Genomic DNA, 22422 nt, shown 5'->3' with positions numbered 1-22422 from the left:
TTGGGAATAAAACCTATACTGATGATTCCATTTATTGTCATACTGACTATTATCAGTCAATATATTCTTGCTGCTTTAAATGATCATGTAATTTTACAGGAAATAGAGAAAAGGAGAAGAATTGAAGAAGCATACAAAAATGCTGTGACAGAACTGAAGAAAAAGTCCCACTTTGGAGGGCCAGACTATGAGGTACAAATTCTGCTTCTGAAATTTTTAAAAATGCTAAGGCTATTGAAGATTAGTTTGTTTCTCAAAGGAGTGTATATGTAAATCAAGGTCTTTGTGCAATGTGTTCATGCCACTTTTTCTGCCTTGGAAACTGAAACTAAATGAAGAATCTAAATCCTTCGGTGTTTTGAGAATAGAAGTCTGTCTTCACCTTGGGTTTCCTTACTCTGTTTTTGTCTAAAGCATTTTGCTTACAGATATTTTTGATGACTTTTTAATTATTTTTCTTGTACATTTTATACTGCTCATTTGCAAGTTGTGTACTCTTACATTTTAATTAGTCATCTGTCTAGATATGTAATACAAACATGAAAGCCCTGACTGCAGAGGCAGTCCTAGAATCTGAAGTTTAATTTCAATTGATTTTTAACTTGTCACTGCCATTTGAAATGTGTTGATAAATTCAATTATTTAGGTTCTGCTTCATCTGTTAAATGACATGTTTTATCAACTTCTTCCTCAGTTTGGTTATTTAATCACAGTCTGAATCTCTTAAACTGCCTTCTGAACAATAATGTAAAGTAATGCACCTATAAAGCAGTTTGCATAACTTTTAAGAACTCAATTCTTTAATTTATGTTAATTAAGCAGGTTTCTACTTACAAATCATAGCCTGAGAAATAGTATTAATATGTTGAGATATTTAAAAGATACTTGAGCTTATGTTCTCTGTTGTGACAGAGGCACTGTAAAAGAAAAGGATGGATAGGAAGTTGGACTTTGTCTACCTGGTTATGAACCCAGCTGCTTCTCCCAGATATCCCTGATGTAAAGTAGATTTTTGAAATTTGCTGGACCAGTTTGTTTTACAATAAAAGCAGTAAACCTAGTTTTCTTAAATTATCATTCTACTTAGTGGACACAAGTTTTTAAAAATTGAATACAACTCTACCTGCTGTTTATTGCTAAACTGTTCTTTCCAAGAATTCTCAATAGTGATCCACAGGATTTTGTCTTGTGCTTTGAGCACATATCTGAAATCCACCCTAAGGCACTGGAATACTTGGAAGGAGTCTAAATACACAGTTATGTTAATATATTTACTTACATACTGTAAACATTTTTAAGAGAAGATATCTGTTAATTAAAACCTAAATCTCATATCAAAGCATATTGACACTTTACTCAGTCTTTGGTTTCCTGGGGTTTTTGCTTGTTTATTTAAGTATCCCTAAATTGTACTTAAAGGAAAAAACTTCCTTTAACAAGCACAGTTTTCAGATGAATTCTAATAAATGAATATTGGTGAAAATATTTAAGGTCTATGGAAGAAATTTCCTTATGTCAGTTATATGCATAATACATAAATAGCTATTTCTAATATTGAACTTAAGTGGAGCTCTCATGTCTCCAAAATCTTGAAATAGTTTTGTTTCTTATGCTCTAGGAGGGTCCTAATAGCCTGATTAATGAAGAAGAATTCTTTGATGCTGTTGAAGCTGCTCTTGATAGACAGGATAAAATGGAAGAACAGGTATTGATACTTGAAAAATGTGTTAATGATGAGCACTTCATGGAAGACTTCTGTGACTTAATCAGTCCTGGGGTGCATCTCCCGAAACTCTAGATATTTTAGACTGACACTTATAAGTGGGATTCACTATTTAATATTTATACAGTTAAATATCATTGTTTAATGTGGTGGCCTGTTTAACACTAATTTTGAGAAAGTGACTTGACAGCTTGCATAGAAAAGAATAGTATAAGTGTTAATTTAATTGATTGTCTCTGGTTTATAACTCCTAAATAAATGTATTAGTCCTGTATAAAACTTATCTTTATATGTAACTGATGTCCTGGGCAAATAAGAATATCTAATGCTGCAGCTATTTCTCAAAACCTAATTATTGCTCTGAAGTTTCTTTTGACTGTAGCAGTATGTGAAATAGAAAAGACAGTTCTATTGGTGTTTGGTTTTGTTTAAAAATTGTGTAGGCTCTGGCTATTTCTCTAACATTTCTTGAATATACTTCAGTGTCAAGGATCAAAAAGGGATGCGTGTGATGAAATATATAGAATATGAGAAAATATTGTAGTGTATAAAATGAGAGGGAATAATAAAGTGGTGCCTCCTTTGTCTTAAAAGGTTTTTGGCTTATGAATATAGTGAATACAATGACTTGGTTAAGAATTATAAGACTTTCTAGTGGATATATAGTACCCAACAGAGTTTATCTATGTTGGGGTCTCTTAGCAGAAGATAGAAGTTTTGAGTGAATGTAGTACTACTACATGGATGCAACATCTGTGATGCTACCAATCTATTTTGCTTAACCTGGAAATATACCTTGAAGTATAGATAAATGGGTAATTCAGTCTCCAGGCATATTTGCTTCCTGAGAACTCCAGCAGGATAACTTCATGTCTGTCATGGACAGCATTAGTTGTAGCCACTATAAAGATTGAAGGTGCCTCACTCTTTCATAGTCCATCCAGTAGCAGCTGACTGCCAGTAATTAAAGTTATTTTGTTGCAGTCTCAAAGTGAAAAGGTCAGATTATACTGGCCAATATCCTTACCTTCTGGAGATGCATATTCTGGTGTGGGGACTCATAGATTTGTCCAAAAGGTAAGATATTTCTCATGATCTCCTCTGTATAATTGGCTGACTTGTATTTGTATATAGTATTTTATATGGATATGTAAGTTTTTTTATTATTATTATTTTTAGGTGTTTCTAGAATAACTTTCAGTGGTTTACTCATTTTTAATTGAAGTAGCTGGAATTGGAAAAGGACTGTTTTCTGTCTTGGCTAAAAAAAATCCTGATTTCAGTATCTATTTAGAATACTCTTGATTTGTATCAAGCTTGTCAGTTAGAGATTATAAAGAAAAAAAACAATAACTTGCTAACCTCAGTGTTTTTAAGATAACTTCACCAAAGTTAATTTAATTGATGGAAAAAAATATACAGTCTTTTGCATTAGGATCAATTGACTTAGTGTTACTTGAAACACTATGCCTTTTTTAGGGCTACACTGGGAGCATAATACATCATAGGTGCATGAAATCAGCATTTGCCACTGTGCTTGCTTCTTATGGTGCTTTTGTTTTCATTTTCTTCATTATCTCATGCTTGCAAGTTGGTACTGAATGCTCTGTTGTGCCTTTGTTCTGATTACTTGGTTTTTTCTTTGTCTGTCTCTGGTAGCCCTATAGTCGCTCTTCCTCCATGTCTTCCATTGATCTAGTCAGTGCCTTTGATGTTCACAGATTCAGCGCCCAGGTACTGTATTAATGTGTAGAGTGGGGGTTGTGTATCTTTGTTGCATTTCATCCTCTTCTCTGGAACCTGGGTTTTTTGTTACATAAATCACTGTTTGCTCTAAACTAGTATGTTGAGACAAAAAAAGAGCTATCTATTTCTATACTAAATGGTTGCTTTTTTACATTCTGCTTTCATACATATCACTTGTGCAGAGGCCCAAATGTTGTGAACTGTAGGACTGATTTCAGTAGCTTTAATAAAAATACCTACAACTTGAAAATTTTGCATTTCTGATTATAATAAAAGTAATAAAATAACACCTGTTTTGTGTGGGCTGGAAATGGTCTTTGCTTCAAATTGAATAGTTTTTCTTGTTTTAAAATCAAAGGTTTAATTCTGTCTTTAAAATCTGTCACTTGTAATAACATTAAGACACCAAATTTTAAGGTTCTCTATTATAATTTTTTACCTCTACAACTAGTTTTATTACCAAAAGGTCATAAAGTATGTTTTTAAAAAATGAGACTGTGGATATGAGAACTTTTACTGAAGAGTTCCAATATACTCAATTATCCTTCAGAAAATGTCTGACATCCTGAATAAGTGAATTTAGTTGTAGTGGCATATTCCAGTAATGTACAAAATTACTCTAGGTGCTTGCTCTGAAGAGCATAGTTTAGAGTTGAATTAGATAAGTGAATTCATGTGTTTGGTCTTTAGTCTAAAAAAAAAATTCATTCATTCATGCCATTACTTTCCTTCTGCTGTGGTCCATATGATTGTGAATGGGGCTTCCTTCTGGAGTCTGTTGGTTTTGTATTTGTTTTTAAATTATTAACTAACACTGTGTAAGGCCCCAATAAAAAGACTTTACAGTGGTTCATGTACTCTGGGTTAGAAACGCAGGAGAAATACTGACCAGATATTCTCAAGAGGTCAAAACAAGACAAAAGTTTACTGGCAAACTTTGGAAAAAGGAGAGAGCTTTGGCAAAAGATTTAGTACAACATCCAATCAGCACAAAACACTTCTCACAGCATTAATTTGGCCCATTAAACTTAGCAAACTTTAAACCCATGTGATGTTAAATTACTCAAAATGTTCCAAGAAGAGGGAATTAGAAGAAGAAAGAGAGAAAGACAGAAAGAAAATATATAGAAAAGCATGCATACAGCTACCAACTCCTGGGTTCCAGCAGTGTTCAGATAGAAACTCCAAGAGGAATGTAGGGTCAAGACATGTGCTGGCCTCATGCTCAGCCTTAAATACCCCTGGGCCTTCATGGGCCCTCCCTCCAGGTGGGACTTCCGGACACTCAAAAGCTAGGTTAGGTGAGAGTGGAGCTCTGCCTCCAGTGTTCCATGATTGGCACCACTGCAGGGCTGGGATACTGGCTCTAGGGGTGGGGAGTGGGGGACAGTTCACTGTCTTGCCAGGACAAGTCCTAACCTGCCCCTCCCCCCCACACACATGCATCCCAAAATGTCTCGAGACATCCATCTTTCCAGTCTCTGACACACTGTAAACAGCCTGCTTTTTCAAGTAGAAGGAATGGATTTTTCTTTTGATTAACAGCCTGGAATCACATTATCTGCATACCTGGCCACCAGCTTTGTGAGCAGAACCCTAACACTTTAGGACTTGCTTATTGGACTGAAATCCCAACACTTGCCTTGACTTATTGCAGTCAGTTAATTTCTGGAATTTGAATTTATCACAAGGAAAAAGTATGCAGGTCATATTGCACAACACCGATAGGCTGATCTACTGGTACTCCAGTCATGTTAATAATTCAAGTTTGGTTTGTAGGGGAGGCGGGAGGAAATCAAGTAATAAAAAGCAAGTTTGATTCTAAAGATAGAATTCATTTCCTATCAGGCTGCATTGCCAGTTCAATGTAAGGGAAACAGTCATTAAAATATGTGAACCTTCTCATTTTTACCTCTTAGGTCTGATAACATTTGTGGGTCCATATGGTAAACCTGAGTATCAGACCACTAGTGTGTCTGAAAACCTAACCACTGAAAAAAAAATCTGAGATTGACCAGGTCCTTATCACAATAATGCAAATTTACATTAAAGATCAGGGTCAAATGGACTGGATTATGGGGTCAAGGTGTTGCTCTTTCTAGCAGCTGCAGGGATTATACTATGCAGAAGCTACTACCCAGTGTCTTAGGATGTGGTTTCAAGTTAACCAACTCAGTACAGAAAGAACGATCCTGCTAACTTTCAAGAAATCTATTCCCCTCTGCCCCATTCTTCCCCCATATCTTCCCTAGAACAAACTTGCCAGTTCATTAAGTTGCTTCACCTGCTCTGGAGCTTCATTGCTAGTGAACAAGCAGGTGAAAGACAACTGAGAGCATGAAGAGAAAAGCAGCACACCTTTTGGTGACAACCTGCTGTAGACATTATTAGGAAATTGTCCTCTGTCCCCAGGCTGAGGATTTGGCTTTTGGAAAGGCAAGCTAAATCTTGATTCTGAATAAATAGGGCTTGTTTCTAGACTTCATTAATATGAAGGGAATCTTAGTGACAGGTCAAGTAGAAACTTGCAGCTTTGCTTTTAAGATGGAGATGCATAAACATATTCTGACAGGAGCTGGTTCTTCTATGTGCCTTCAGAAAGGCATTGATTTGTCTCTGCCAGTTGAGTGGGAGGTTGTGGGCTTAAAATGCTGCAAATGTGTTGGAAATAATTTTCTCCTTTTAAAGGACTATCAGATTTTAAAATATATTGAGCTCTTCTGAGGGCCTTTTAAAAGAAGATCTGCCCATTTAATGTTAAGACCAAGGCTGCATGGGATAGAAGTATTTTTGCAGATCGTTCCTGTAGTCTGCCAGGAACCCAGAGGTAAATAGTGTGGCCTCCCCACTGGGAAAGAAGCTGTGAATATTGACTCAGTGCCTAATGTGGTACCTGAAATGGGTTCAGGCTGACAGCAACCAGCAGGAAGATCACAGTTTGGACAGATAATATGCACAAGGTAGTTGTAGGCACTGCAATTACTTGGTCAAATAGAAGCAATTGCTTGTTAGCGAAAAACAACATTCTCTTTCCTCTGAAAGCTGCAATGATAATACCTCTCCTTTCCCAAACCTAAGGGGAAGCTGTCTGAAAGATGTATTAGCAGGAATGAAACTTTATTGGGAGAAGAGAGGGAGAGAAACAAACTAAAGATGCCTTTCAAGTTTTCAGAGGAAGTCAGAGGGCTAAATGCTGAACAATTCCAAAGGCCTTAAACTGTTTAGATTGTACTCAGGCACATTGTATGATTCTTGGGGTTGTCCTGTGCAAGGCCAGGGGTTGGAGTCTGATCCTTGTGGGTGCCTTCCAACTCAGGTATTCTATGATTCTCTGATACTCCTGTCAATGCCTCATTCTCTTCTTTCTTTGCTATTCTCCTCCTCCCTCTGCATTTGGCACAATGCAAAAAGCAGCAAAATACAAAACAAGCACATACAAGCCAGCTTTGTCCCTAATAGATTAGGAGCTAGGAGAGGAGATAAGGACCCTAAATATGTTGCAGGTAAAGTTGCAGGAGCATAGCGAGGATTCCTTTCTGAAAGAAGTGTGACCTAGAGCTAGCAAATTGAATATTTAAATAGCTAACATTCTTACATGTCTTGGCTTGTACTGTGTCATTGTTTCCCTGGAAAAAAAATTTGAAGAGTATTTGGTAGGAAACCTGTTAGTAAGTGGCAGGAAAAGATGGCCTATCTAAAAGCAGAAACACAGATCTTGTGGATGTTTATACTTCATTATAACTAAACAAAAGAAACGAAGAAAACAAAGAAAACCCCCAAAACTGGACTGATAGCTTGGTTTCTGTAGAGAATTCTATAGTTAAAATAAGATAAAGTAGCATTTTTATTGAAAGGATTTTATGTTGTATTTTGAGGATTTTCACTTGATTCAATTACTTTTTTTCTTCAAGTTGTACAAAACCCACCCATACATTTAGGCTATTAATAGTGTGGTTATACAGTTCTTAGACTAATCTGTATGTTGGTCAATTGACTAAACTTTGCTTGTAATGCATTTCCTCTTTAAAAAAGAAATTTCTACTGATTCAGGAAAATAGTGTCAATTACATGGACTTATTTGATGTGATGAGTTTTAGTAGTCACCTACCTCTTAGGTAAAAAACATTATTAAATTGTTTTCAGCACTTGTAAACATTACACAGCAATGAATAGTTTAGTTTTTTGTCTCTGTTTTTATTTGGGGGAGAATAGAATTTGGAAATGGGGGGACAGACACAAAAGAAACATATAAAAAGACTGTAGATTTAACATAAAAATTAATTTCCTGTCCCACCCCCCTGTTTTCATGCACATTATTTGGAACAAAAAAGAAGTATTCACATAGCTTGATAAAAATGTATCAAATATTTGACCTTTAAGAAAAGCATACAACTGTCTAGCTAAGTATTTAAATGAGTATTTTAAAGTAGTGGATCTCTGCATCATCATAATTTTTTTGAATGTAAGCATTTCTGTTCTGTTTTTCTAGTTGGCAACTGCAAAAATGCCAATGAAACTGAATAGGCATGCTTTTCTCATGACTGTTTCCCTCACTGCTGTTTCAATATAACTTTTGATATGCATTTACTTTTTTAGAGCTCCTTTGTCTGTCTCCCCTCCCCCACGCCCCCCCCCCCCCCCCTTCATCTTTTTAAATGCTCTTCAGTGAATATTGGCTTTCAAGTCCTACAATGCACTGTAATTCTATTTCGAGATACCGGAAATAATTTCCAACATGCTGAAATAAAACTGTCTCAGGTAGAAATAGTGAGTTTTGACAGTTTAAAGGAACAAAGGAGGGATAGGGAAGAACCCATAAAGAATGAAATTGGAAGTTGAATCAAGATTTTGGCTTTTGTTTCTGAAGGCCAGAAGTACCTGCTTGATCTTAACCTGTAATAGAAGGCTCTATTTTCCAAGTTCAGCTCCTGCACAGGATTTGAAGTATTGACTTATGGCTTCCAATACTGTACAGTCCCCTGCACAAGAAGATGAAAGGAATTACTTAAAAATGTGTAATTTTTCCTTTAAAGGTGGAAGAGATGGTACAAAACCATATGACATATTCCTTGCAAGATGTAGGAGGAGATGCCAATTGGCAGCTAGTGGTAGAAGAAGGAGAAATGAAGGTAAGCATTTGTTGTTTTGCTTAATTGATATGAGATGATATGCTGTGAAGACAGATATTTTTATTCTCCTTGAATACTATTACTGAGCAAGTTAGGCTGTTAAAACTCCTCTCTGAGAACAGCATTGTTTAAATTAGGACTGGAGCCCACACAAGCTACAGCTTCTAATATATTCAGCAAAATCTTATGCAGCACTTGCAATAGCTTTGTCTTTACAGATTCCTATCTCATTTCCTCCTACTTAAAACTTCATATCAACATGGTGTGCTGGTTTGGACAAATTTAGAAATATATCCTCTGAGAGAAGGCAGGTTACAACCTACTCTCCCCCACCAGGTTCGGGGAAAAAAGAAATTTTCCTCGGAGGAAAGTGAAAGAGATAAAAAAATCTATTTATTTAACAAACACACAGGAAAAGGATAATAATGCTAAATAATAAAACCTCTCGCTGTGGAGAGAAACCTGGGGAAATTTCAGAGTCCTTCTGTAGGTGTGGTCTCTCTTCTCCTCGGAGCTGGGTCGGTGTGGGCCCACCCCGGGGCCTTGGTGGAAAATTCTCCCAATGTGTTCTGGTGTTGAAACAGTCCAGAAGAGAAGAAGGGAAAAACCAAAGTCCCAGGAAAACAAAGTTCAACTCACCGTCTCCCTCCGGAGAAAAGGAGCCAAAAACTGGCTGAAAAGCAAGAAGGGTGCTTCCTCTGCTCTTGCTGCTGCAGCAGGACACAGAGGAGTGTGTATCTGTGTCCTTGAACAGCTGCTTTGAAAAGTTCGCTTGGTTTTTTCCTCTCCCCCCTCAGGCTCAGTTTAAAGGCACAGAAAGGCACAAAATTAATTTCTGGGCATAGAGCAGCGATAGGGGATGCACATCATAAAGTCACCCCAAGACACCACTGTAGGGAGAAAATTCATGCAGTGAAAGCTTAACTGGAGTTCAAGCTGCCAGAACTGTGGGGGACAACAGAGCTTTTTTAAATATGTTAATAGCAAAAGGCAGTGCAGAAATAACATTGGCCCATTACAGGAAGAGGATGGTCACCTCACAAATAGGGACATAGACAGGGCACAGGTGTTTAATGCTTTCTTTGCCTCCTTCAAGACTGATAATGGGCTAAGGGGGTCCCAGTGCCCTGAGCTGGAAGACCACGACTCTGAGAATGACAAACTCCCATTTGACCCTGAAACTATGTGGGATTTGCTGCTCCAGCTGGATTCCTATAAGTCTATGGCACCTGATGAGATTCATACAAAAATGCTCAAAGAGCTGGCTGATGTCATTGTGAGGCCACTCTCAATGATTTCTCAATGGTCTTGGGAATCTGGAGAGGTCCCAGTTGACTGGATGCTGGGTAACATTATCCCAGTTTTCAAGAAGGACAAGAGGGATGGCCCTGGTAAGTATAGGCCTGTCAGTTTCACTTCAGTGCCTGGTAAAATTATGGAGAAGACTATTCTGGGAGTTATTGAAAAACACCTGAAGGACAACACAGTCACTGATTACAGCCAGCATGGCTTCATGAAGGGAAAGTCCAGTTTGACAAACTTCATTTCCTTTTACAACAAGGTAGCCCACCTAGTTGATCAAGGGAAGCCAGTTGATGTAATCTTTTGGGATTTCAGTAAAGCTCCATTTTAAAGCTCAGGGCTTCACTTTAGGGCCAGTTGTCTTCAACATCTTCATAAACGACTCAGACGCAGGACTCGAAAAGATACTAAGTAAGTTTGCTGATGACACTAAATTGGGAGGAGCCAACTGTATGAAGTTTAACAAAGGCAAGTGATGGATTCTGCATCTGGAATGGGGCAACCCTGGATGTACATATAGACTAGGGAGCAAGAGGCTGGAGGGCAGCCCCATGGAAAGAGATCTGTGCATTTGTGTTCGCAGCAAGTTGAATATGAGCCAGGAGTGTGCCCTGGCAGTCACAAGAGTCAACCAGGTGCTGGGGTGACCAAGCTCAGCATCATGAACCAGTCAAGGGAGGTGATTGTCCCACTCTGCTCTGCACTGGTGCGGCCTCACCTCAAGTCCTGTGTGCAGTTTTGGGCACCTCAATATAATAAGCAAATAAAGCTATTAGAGAGCATCCAAAGGAGGGCCATGAAGATGGTGAAGGGTCTAGAGGAGAAGCCTTATGAGGAGTAGCTGAGGTCATTTGGTTTGCTCAGCCTGGAGAAGAGGAGACTGAGGGGAGACCTCATTGCAGTCTACAACTTCCTTACAAGCGGAAGCAGGCAGGCAGGCTGGCAACTGATCTCTTTTCTCTGGTGACCAGTCATAGGCCCCGAGAGAATGGCATGAAGCTGAGTCAGGGGATATGTAGCTTGGATATAAGGAAAAGGTTCTTCACCAGTGGTTGGGCACTGGAACAGGCTCCCCAGGGAAGTGGTCACAGCACCAAACCTGTCTGAGTTCAGGAAATATTTGGACAATGCTCTCAGGCACATGGTGTCATTCTTGGGGTTGTCCTGTGCAGGGTCAGGAGTTGAACTCAATGATCCTTGTGGGTCTCTTTCAACTCAGGATATTCTGTGATTCTATTAATCATTTTTAGAGTAGAGATTTTTAAAATACTGGTATTTTCATGTGAATGCATTGCAAGAATATCTGCATTAGTAGTTACCATAGAACACTGACATGGCAAATTATTCATTTGTTAGTCTTCTAGGTAAGTTTTTATCAAAGCTGATGAAATTTTTAAAAATTACAACATGAACAGTTTTGGCAATTTCTCTTCTTAATTTCCATCTTTGTATTTGACCATAGGTGTACAGAAGAGAGGTGGAAGAGAATGGAATAGTTTTAGATCCTTTGAAAGCAACGCATGCCGTTAAAGGAGTAACAGGGCATGAAGTTTGCCACTACTTCTGGAATGTTGATGTTCGTAATGACTGGGAAAGTAAGGAATCGGTTCTTAAGCTTTGCATGTTTTCCAGCAAGCATATAGTTTATAACATTGACCTAATATCTGTACTTGTTTACTGATGGATTTTTATTTCCCCTCCCCTTAGCAACAATTGAAAATTTCCATGTTGTGGAAAATTTATCTGATAATGCCATCATCATTTACCAGATGCATAAGGTAATAACACTTCACCTGTATACACACCTTAGTGAGACAGTCTGGAGTATATGTGTTCTAATCTATTCTGAAATACTTTACCATCTTAACAACTTAAAATATTATCCAGAACAGTTTAGAACAACTTCTTTATTGAACTGCAACTTTGTAAATTTTTCAAACTTGGCTTGATAGCATAATTGTGTATCTATCTGATAGAGTTTGTAATAACAAATGAGGACTGGTTTTAATCTCTTAAGTATATCACTGGCAGCAAGGCAAGGCTCATCTCAAGAAAACTGAAGCAATAAATTGACACTAACTACAAGGAAGAAACCCCTACCCCTGTATCATACATTTTGTTGCAATAATGCAAGCTATTGTTGATCACAATTAGTTGACATCTGCATTTGCATTATGAGGTCTTATAATTCCTGGTACAACATTTTTTCTTTTAACTTCATTATGGTTTTTCACCCCAACCAGTTCTGATTTAGCTTTACTAAAATGTTCATTTCACTTATAACCCAATAACTATAACCTAACAGGTTCTTAAAAATTGGGAATGAGGTGTACACACTCATCTTTAATATTACATGATTCCGAGTATTAGTATATTCAAATATCGAAACAATTTTTTTTTTTTAAACTGGTAATGTGGTTATCTTAAAACTGCTGGAACAGCAGACTCATTTTTTAATAACAAAATTGTATGAACTGTATAGTGTTGTGGTAAAAGCTAGACTTTTTGCCCATATTGAGTGTCAGGAAAATGGCTTCTGTATAATTTTTCTTTATTTTATAACACTTTGCTTCTGAAGCTTTCTCTTAGATAATACGAATTTACCATATCTGTCTCATTAAAGTAGTAACTTCTTGAAATACTATTTGCTATAAGTATTTCTTGCACTCTCTCTCTCACCATATTTATGGAGACAAATACTTGTAGATGCTTCTATTTATACTTAACCACTAGTTCAGTCTGTAGCTTACAAGTATTAATTACAATGTAAACCTGAGATTGAGAGAACAGGAGAGGAAGTGCCTCTTCCTGGTTGTCTACTGAAAAAGTCATTGCAACTTGGCTCCCTGCCTTTCAAAGGCCTTAAACTTTCGCCTTAAATTTTTAAAATTAAGTATAGCCATATAACCTGATATACATCTCTACAACACCTGTGTTCTGCTTGAGTTTTCAAAATTGCATGAAATTACTAACTTGAATAAACTTTTTTACTTAAATAACATGACTGACCTGTTTTGCCTTGTTTGTTTTTTTCCTTTATCTAAGGATAGTAAGTACTTAATTTGCAAAACTGGAAAAGCTTATGTTCAGGTGTTTCTCTGCAGAGAGTGTGGCCGGCTTCTCAAAGGGATGTGCTGTATTTGTCTGCCATCAGAAAAATTCCAGCATTCAGTGAAAATGATCCTGAAACATGGATTGTTTGCAATTTCTCTGTGGAACATGACAGTGCTCCTGTAAGTATTATTTTCATTCTATCAAGTTCTGCTTTAAAGATGCCATTTTTTTATTATGTGGTGTGACGCTCTTGCAATACTCGGCAGGGAGGGGAGGGAGAGAGGGGGAATATGCAAAAATACAGTTTGTTTATACCTGATGAAAGCATTCTGAGCCAAAAACTTTCTTACCTTATCTCAACAGTTGGCAGATCTAAGGTGTTGCAGAAAAATGGAAGCAAAATTTCTCGTGAAAACATTTTAAAGAATTGAGGTTTTGTGCTGGTGTTATGATCCAGTTTTAGGTTCGTAGAAATGCCTCTGCCCAAATTAAGGGGCAAACAAGACCATATGCCAGTGACTGTAGTAAGGGTTTTATTTGATAGTAAATATGAGAGAGAGAGAGAGAGACAGAGAGAGAAAGAAAGAAGTAGAAAATAGGTGGGGGGATGAAGAGTGACAGAGAGAATAAAAGAATATCACTGCTCTGTGGGTCGCACTGGTGCCTCTGATACGCAGAAAAGACTCCACTACTGGAATAAGTAGTAAAGTAGGTATGTTTATTCCAGCGCTGGGACGCATGGGGGATAGCTCCTCCAAAGTCATGCGTGCCAACAGCTGCATTCAGCTTGGTATTTATCGGGTTACAAGTTCCATATTCATTAAGTTTCCCAATACACCTATGCATATTCATTACCTAGCCCTGCCTAGCCTCGCCTTGTATTACGAGCCCAAAAGTCATTTACATCCGCGTTGCGCTTGCGCAGTGTTGTCTGGTGGTCGTGGGCAGGGGTCTCAAGGATGAAGTGAAGGATTTTCCTCAGATGAAGTAAAGAGTCTTCCTCATTCTGAACTTTTCACCTTGCTTCCCTGCGCATGCTCTTTATGTCCCTGGCCCAAGTCCAAACTTCAAGGCTGGTTTAAGTTAGTTTTAGGTTCGAAAACAGGATCTTTGGTCAAGATTCCTTCCCTTTATCAATAGTCTTCTATCTTCTCATCCTGCTTTGGTAGGCACAATAAGTGTTGAGCAAGCTGTATGCATTAACAAACAGCTTCTTAGCAAATCATTTAACTTCTGCTTCCCCCTCTTCCCCTGATTCACCTCGATGATCTTCTTCAGCAGGTCATCTTGGTGATGAAGGTCCCTCCAGAAAGCATAGAATCCCATGGGTATATATGCTCAGACTAGGTAGGCATGTCCGGACATGTCCCCCTGGAGGTGGGGGGGACAGTCTCTTACAGCAGACTCTGGGTCTGTTGCATCACGTGCAGTCCTGTGGGGGAAAGTCTTTCACATGAATGCCCCATGGATGTGGCCTGTGGGGTTGGGGGTTCCACAGCTGGGCCGGTTTGTGTAATCAGAGGATGGATGTTTATTGCCTCTCAGCAGAGGTTGCACCATGCACCCAAAACCTCCTCCTCCCCCCTCGGTTGGGGGGAGTGTGTGCAAACCTGGCTTCTGTGAGCTGTGCTCTTCCCTCACCCCAAACTCAGCTGGGGATTGTTGCAGCTGGTGGCTTTGGCCTTTTGTGGATGCTGTAGTGGTTGGATTTGTAACCAGGCAGAAACACCAATTTAGTGTAGTGGTTTGGTCCAAAATACTCATTACTGTTTACCTTCTGTGAGATAAGAATTAGGAGAAACGCAAAGCAGGCACCAAACTTGAAAGAATATAAAGAAGTTTATTAACAGACTTAAAAGAAGAGAAGAAAAAAAAATCATACCACACCTTCAGAACTCTTCTCCTTCCCCCACCTTTCTCCCTTCTCCCAGTGACAATGTAAAAAGACAACTCTTAAGATGTTCAGTCTGTTTACCACTTCCATAATAACCTTGTTCAGTCCATTTAGGAAGAGGAGTCTCTCTTGCCCATGCTATGAACACATTATCACAACGAGACAGCCGCCCAGGTTGGTTCTCTGCTCGCATACGAGTCCCTTCCCCGACTTGCAGCTTTTCCCACAACTGCTTTCGAGGGTCCACTCTTGAATTACTGGGGTACAATTTTAAGGTTGAGCCGTTCAGAAACAAAAGTTCTCTTCACCCATCTCTGGGAGCATTTCATCTCTAAGAACAGAGGCCCTTCTCATTCCCTGGGAGCAAAGGGTCTTCCTCATCTTCATCTTTAGGACTACCTCTGGGAGCATCTCTAGGAACTGAGGTTTTCTCCTTTCCCATTTGGAGCAAAAGTCCTCATCACTTCCATCTCTCCCTGTTCAAACTTCTCATGAAATTACAGCTGCATCAGCATCTGCCTATCTCAGCGCAGGTGCTTTTGCTCACAAGTACAAGTTGAATGCTCCACTCCCCATGCCTTCATGAAATTGCAACGGGATACTCTGATATATCATAGCTTCACAACAGAATTTCAGCTTTAAGCATCTCCTCTTTCTCTTCCCTCAGGTTTTCAGCTCTTCACAGCACTAAAAGGGTTAATCTCACCTAGGCCTTGCAGCTGGAATGAAGCTTATCGCTGTTGGTCACATGACCTCTGCCGGACAGCAGTGCAGCTTCAGCTGAATCTTGGCAGCACTGGAGGGGGGGGGAGCCGAGCCGCTCCAGCTTCCCACAGCAGGGCTGCATGGGGGGTTCCACGGGTGGAACAGGGCCCATCGGCTCCAGGATGGCCGTGGCCCGGCCCGGCATGGCCCGAGCAGGGCCTGGGCCGGGCCCGCTGGCCCCTGCACGGGGCCCGCAGCCACCTGTCCCAACACCGGAAACGAGACAGCGAGACTCTGCCTCGGGGTTTCCTATTCTTAAGTGTGGATCACAGAGGCGGTCACAACTTTAAGTGGCTTAAAGAATTGTCCATATTCAAACTGACCAGCTGCTAGGTTCTGTCAGGTCACAGAGGAAGCTGTAAGCACCCCTTTGCAAGAACATCACTTCCAAGACTATGCTTTGATAACCCATGACAATGCATACCTTTCCCTCAGCCTGAAATGATTAAACAATGCGTCCCTTTATCTAATCAACAGTTTGACTTTCAAAGTCCCACTCTTCAGGGAAGCTTCTTCGGTTGTAGTTTCTTTATAATGAGCAAAACTTTATATCAGTGTTTGAGGCATGAACTATTTTCAGTCTCTGACAGCTGGTTTAACAAAACTTGGTTTGTGGGGGCAGGAGAACTTGAAACTTCTCTGTCTGGCACAGAGACAATGGCTGAAAGCTCTGACAATGGGCAGGTTACTAGTCCAATTAGACAAGCTGGTAATGCCTCTGTGATGACATATTTAAGAAAGGAGAAACCGCGAGAAGTTCCCTTTTTTTTCTTGCTCCCCTCTGAGGGGTGGCGAGGGGGCCCCCAGGCCTCTTCCCAGAGAGGGCTGCCGGGCCCTTCCCGACAGGGCTTCTGGGGCTGTACCGCCAAACGGGCGGAAAGAGCCACCCCAGTGCTGTGAGCAGCCACGAAGCCGGAACCCTCCCAAGGCCAGGACGGTGCGGCTGGGACCCTCCTAAGGCCGGCTCAGCCCGCGCAGAACTGGGCAGAAACACCATGCAGAGCCGGCCATGCGGTGCTGGAAGGGACCACATGGCCCGCAACGAGAGACATGGCGAGTATTTCCCCGATGTGGAGCCCGGACAAGATCAACCTCTCAGCTGCAACTTACAGAAGCCAATTTTCTTCCAAGTCAGAGAAAAAGGAAAAGTGAGGTCATGTGAGGAAGGCCAACATGGCAGCACCAAGGTCGGTGGGGGAAGGGAGAGGGAGGAGGCACTCCAAGCGCCTGAGCTGAGATTCTCCTGCAAGCCATGGTGAGGACTATAATACAACAAACTGTTTCCCTATAATTCATGAGGTGCATGGGGGGTTGCAGAGATCCACACACAGCCCATGAAGAGGAGTGCTCACGCTGGAGCACACAGATGCAGAGAGGCTGTGATCTAATAAATAACTTGAACAGAGAGAGATGACCCTTACTTTTAGAGATTGAAGAAGAGAGCCTTCCCTTCCAAACTACAACAGCTCATCCTTAAAAGACTAAACCCCATGAACTACTATGACCCACGCTAGGCAGTTGTGGGAAGACTGCATGACCCATGGGAGGGATTTCACTTTGCAGCAGGTTCAGGCAGGCTGTTGCTTGTGGAAGTTAAAACCACGCTAGAAAAATTCACAGAGAACTATCTCCTGTGGGAAGGACCCCACGGCACAGCTGAAGAAACTCTTTTCCTTAAACATAAAGAAAGACTCTTAAGAAGTAAAATACTGACCAAAACTCCATGTTTGCTTCCTTGCGTGGTTGGTGGAAAGAGGGAGGGACTGGGAAAGGTGTTCTGAAAGTTTGCTTTAGTTCTTATTATCCTTTTAATTCTGTCAATAATAAATCTTCTTTATACTGTTTAAGTTTTGAACCTGTTTTGCCTTAAAGTGTTTTTCCCCTAATCCTTATCTCAACTCATGAAAATTCCCCCCCTCCTCTGCCCAGCTATAGCAGAGGCAAATAAGTGAATAGTTTTTTGTGGTGCCTGGCGCTTAACCAGTGTCAAACCACAACAGGTTTCTTCATATGGAATCGAATAAATAACTCTTCAGTATTGTCAGACATGGGGATAGGCTTGTATAACTAGATATGGAATCTGTTAAACCTACAGCTTACACAGTTCTGTCTTGGTTCTGTCAGACAGTACCAATGATTGTTTTCTTTGTAGTGTTTCTGTGCTGAATACTATGCCATTGCCTGCTTACAAGGGAAAAGTTACCAACTCATATTTGTAAACACTGATGAATTATTCTTTAGATTTTTCCTTACTTGTCACAATAATTGAAATAATTCACTGTATTAAGCAAGCAGAAACTTGAGATTCAGGCGTTTCAGTTTAACCCTTTCCCTACTCACCATGTACCTTTCATTTCATTCCCATTCATGTTACATCCATGTAGTGCTAGAATGCAAATTTCCAGAAACATAACTTTTGGAGTACCTTCGACTTTATACTAAATTTAAATGTTAGCATTCAAGTATGCTGAAATAAACCTAGTTGGAAGTTTACAAATGTTTCTTTTTTTTTTTTTTTTTGACAGATGAACAATCGTTGTGTCCGTGCCAAAATAAATATTGCTATGATTTGTCAGACTTTAGTAAGCCCGCCAGAGGGGAACAAGGAAATAAGCAGGGACAATATCCTATGCAAGATTACATATGTAGCTAATGGTAAGTCTAAAATTATTCAGTGTGACATTAATTATATATATTAATTCCTGGGAGCTGAATACTGGGGGAAAAAAAAGGTTGATGCAGTTTTCTGTTAAATTTATATATAGGATCTCACTTGTGGTCTTCATGGTCAAAAGTACTCAAATTAACGTGCTACGTCAATCAGTGAATGGGATCTTTCATTGTGTGGCTTTTTGGGAGCAATAAATGGAAGTTATGTGTAGCTCAGTCCTAAGTACAGAACCTTGGGGTGGAGGGGGAGTGGGCAGAAGAAATGTCTGCAAGTGGCATGACTTGGCATAAGCTTTAAGTTTTAGTAATAATCTGGGGGTTTTATTCATGTATTACTATAATTTTTTTTCCACAATTCGTGTTTGTGAAAGGATGTTTGCAAACTGTATAGTATAATGTAGTCTACATATTTTTTTTTTTTAACTGACAGAATCTTTGGTATTGACTGCAAAGTTAGTAAAACCAAACTGTATTGTTACTGTACCCAATATTTAGCAGTATATTATAATATTGGAACCTCATACCTATTATCTCCACTCCTGTAGCTGCAAAATACTTTGAGTATATCACCTGCTTATTATTTTTTACCACCTATTACATAGCTTACTAAATAATCACAATCTGAAAATTGGGTTCAGTAAATCTTTGCCATATAGGAGTGATACAACTTGTATTAAATCCTGTACAAATAATACTATATGATGTTAAACTCTGCGGTAAGCTCCTTTGTTTCCTGTTTAGAAGTTTCACAATTATTTAAAATATATATTTTCATTTACAAATTCTGAACTGTGATTATATGGGAAGTGGCATCTTTTTCAGCAAAGTATTTGACTTGTGAATTTAAGCATATTTTATAATCAGAGAAAATTTTGTTCAAAGTGCTTTAAAAATAATTTGTAAGACATTGGTTATGTAGCAACTCTGCAGGCAAATGCAGCAGTTATTGAAAAGTTAATGCTTCGCTTCTATTTTCTTTGAAATGAGAAGTAGCTTGAGTCTCTTTCTGTTGTTTTTTGGAAGTACTTAAAGAATATCATCTTTCATTTGGGCATTCCCCAAAGCCAATACATCATGGTAATGTTTTCTAAATAGTAGTATTGTAAAACTGGACTAAATTAGAGTATTAAGAGTAGAAAGTGCTGAAATACAAGCTGTAAGGGTTTACATTCTGCTGATTATTCTTTCCTGTTACTTCAGAAAGAATTGCAGGAATACAGACTTAAATTTTCTTTTCTAGCTTTTAGCAGATTTGTTGTATTTTAATGTCTGGCTTACTGTCTAATTCTAGTGAACCCGGGAGGATGGGCACCAGCATCAGTGTTACGGGCAGTGGCAAAACGAGAATATCCAAAATTCTTAAAGCGTTTTACATCATATGTGCAAGAGAAAACGGCAGGAAAGCCTATTTTATTCTAGTATTAACAGGTATACATTCATTTTTTTTATTCTTGATTCACTATTGTAAATATTTAAGGCCAAACAGAAGTATGTGATCTAGAAATGTCTTTCTAGCATGAATTCAGTGCTGAGATTTAATATATGTAGATGGTTACAGGCACTTCAGGAGGGATTGGCAGGGCAGGTAAGGTAGGGGAGTAGCATTGTATGTAATGGAGGGGCTGGAAGATATGGAGCTCACAGTTGGCAATGGCACAGTTGAGAGCCTCGGGGTAAGGATCAAGGGACAAACAAAGCATGGAGGTCTACTATAGGCTACCCAGCACAGATTATAACACTCATGAATTATTCTTTGAGGAACTAAGGGACACTTCTAAGTCAACCACCCTTGTCCTTATGGGAGACTTCAACTTGCCAGATGTTAACCACACAGCTGGTACAAACAAGTCCAGGAGATTCCTAAAACACCTGGATGACAACCTCACAGTACAGGTACTAAGGGAGCTGACTAGGAAAGATGCTCTCCTTCATTTGTGTCTTGTTAACAGAGAGGGTCTTGTGAGTGGAGATTGGTAGCCATCTTGACCACAGTGAAAACGAAGCGATCGAGTTTAAAATCTCTGTTGACAGGAGGAAAAGTGCCAGCAAAGCTGCAAGACTGGACATGAGGAGAGCAGACTTCAGGCTGCTCAGGGAACTAGTGAGTAAGGTCCCCTGGGAAAATGCTTTTAAAGGTGCTGGGGTCACAGTGCTGGTCACTTTTTAAACACCACCTCCCAAGGGCACAGGAGCAGGCAACTGCCAAATGTGGGAAGTCAAGCAGATGAGACAGAAGGCTGGCTTGGCTGAACAGAGATCTTCTTTTAACGATAAGGCAAAAAAAGAAGGTGTATGGACATTGGAAGCAAGGTCAGGAGACATGGGAGGACTACAGAGATACTGCTCGCCACTTGTGCCAGTTTGGACAAATCTGCAGGAAAATATCCTCTGAGAGAAGGCAGGTTACAACCATCCCTCCCCCACCAGGTTCGGGAAAAAAGAAATTTTCCTCGGAGGAAAGTGAAAGAGATAAAAAAATCTATTTATTTAACAAACACACAGGAAAAGGATAATAATGCTAAATAATAAAACCTCTCGCTGTGGAGAGAAACCTGGGGAAATTTCAGAGTCCTTCTGTAGGTGTGGTCTCTCTTCTCCTCGGAGCTGGGTCGGTGTGGGCCCACCCCGGGGCCTTGGTGGAAAATTCTCCCAATGTGTTCTGGTGTTGAAACAGTCCAGAAGAGAAGAAGGGAAAAACCAAAGTCCCAGGAAAACAAAGTTCAACTCACCGTCTCCCTCCGGAGAAAAGGAGCCAAAAACTGGCTGAAAAGCAAGAAGGGTGCTTCCTCTGCTCTTGCTGCTGCAGCAGGACACAGAGGAGTGTGTATCTGTGTCCTTGAACAGCTGCTTTGAAAAGTTCGCTTGGTTTTTTCCTCTCCCCCCTCAGGCTCAGTTTAAAGGCACAGAAAGGCACAAAATTAATTTCTGGGCATAGAGCAGCGATAGGGGATGCACATCATAAAGTCACCCCAAGACACCACTGTAGGGAGAAAATTCATGCAGTGAAAGCTTAACTGGAGTTCAAGCTGCCAGAACTGTGGGGGACAACAGAGCTTTTTTAAATATGTTAATAGCAAAAGGCAGTGCAGAAATAACATTGGCCCATTACAGGAAGAGGATGGTCACCTCACAAATAGGGACATAGACAGGGCACAGGTGTTTAATGCTTTCTTTGCCTCCTTCAAGACTGATAATGGGCTAAGGGGGTCCCAGTGCCCTGAGCTGGAAGACCACGACTCTGAGAATGACAAACTCCCATTTGACCCTGAAACTATGTGGGATTTGCTGCTCCAGCTGGATTCCTATAAGTCTATGGCACCTGATGAGATTCATACAAAAATGCTCAAAGAGCTGGCTGATGTCATTGTGAGGCCACTCTCAATGATTTCTCAATGGTCTTGGGAATCTGGAGAGGTCCCAGTTGACTGGATGCTGGGTAACATTATCCCAGTTTTCAAGAAGGACAAGAGGGATGGCCCTGGTAAGTATAGGCCTGTCAGTTTCACTTCAGTGCCTGGTAAAATTATGGAGAAGACTATTCTGGGAGTTATTGAAAAACACCTGAAGGACAACACAGTCACTGATTACAGCCAGCATGGCTTCATGAAGGGAAAGTCCAGTTTGACAAACTTCATTTCCTTTTACAACAAGGTAGCCCACCTAGTTGATCAAGGGAAGCCAGTTGATGTAATCTTTTGGGATTTCAGTAAAGCTCCATTTTAAAGCTCAGGGCTTCACTTTAGGGCCAGTTGTCTTCAACATCTTCATAAACGACTCAGACGCAGGACTCGAAAAGATACTAAGTAAGTTTGCTGATGACACTAAATTGGGAGGAGCCAACTGTATGAAGTTTAACAAAGGCAAGTGATGGATTCTGCATCTGGAATGGGGCAACCCTGGATGTACATATAGACTAGGGAGCAAGAGGCTGGAGGGCAGCCCCATGGAAAGAGATCTGTGCATTTGTGTTCGCAGCAAGTTGAATATGAGCCAGGAGTGTGCCCTGGCAGTCACAAGAGTCAACCAGGTGCTGGGGTGACCAAGCTCAGCATCATGAACCAGTCAAGGGAGGTGATTGTCCCACTCTGCTCTGCACTGGTGCGGCCTCACCTCAAGTCCTGTGTGCAGTTTTGGGCACC

General features: G+C 40.2%; 1 protein-coding gene and 1 long non-coding RNA gene across 3 annotated transcripts in view; one reads left to right on the top strand and one right to left on the bottom strand.

Moving 5' to 3' along the window:
• LOC125319315 (ceramide transfer protein-like) overlaps positions 1-22422 on the top strand; it is a 240791-nt gene that overhangs the window by 214818 nt on the left and 3551 nt on the right. Inside the window, exons 8-17 of one of the 2 annotated variants that reach the window (XM_048290426.1) lie at positions 100-192; positions 1619-1705; positions 2708-2800; positions 3383-3457; positions 8503-8598; positions 11363-11495; positions 11608-11678; positions 13005-13133; positions 18139-18268; positions 19575-19711. In XM_048290426.1, coding sequence (XP_048146383.1) covers positions 100-192; positions 1619-1705; positions 2708-2800; positions 3383-3457; positions 8503-8598; positions 11363-11495; positions 11608-11678; positions 13005-13133; positions 18139-18268; positions 19575-19702 — 1035 coding nt within the window. In that variant the 3' untranslated portion in view covers positions 19703-19711. The remainder of the gene's footprint in view (positions 1-99; positions 193-1618; positions 1706-2707; positions 2801-3382; positions 3458-8502; positions 8599-11362; positions 11496-11607; positions 11679-13004; positions 13134-18138; positions 18269-19574; positions 19712-22422) is intronic. The other variant, XM_048290427.1, reaches the window with a different exon arrangement.
• On the bottom strand, positions 14418-16067 carry LOC125319320. The gene is made up of 3 exons (XR_007200662.1): positions 16038-16067; positions 14837-14841; positions 14418-14648 (listed from the first exon to the last, which is right to left on the bottom strand). It is a non-coding gene; the product is annotated as an uncharacterized LOC125319320 (long non-coding RNA).

This window comes from Corvus hawaiiensis, chromosome W, assembly GCF_020740725.1.
Source record: "Corvus hawaiiensis isolate bCorHaw1 chromosome W, bCorHaw1.pri.cur, whole genome shotgun sequence".
NCBI classification, from domain to species: Eukaryota; Metazoa; Chordata; class Aves; order Passeriformes; family Corvidae; genus Corvus; species Corvus hawaiiensis.
This window is presented reverse-complemented; position numbering and strand designations above follow the sequence as displayed.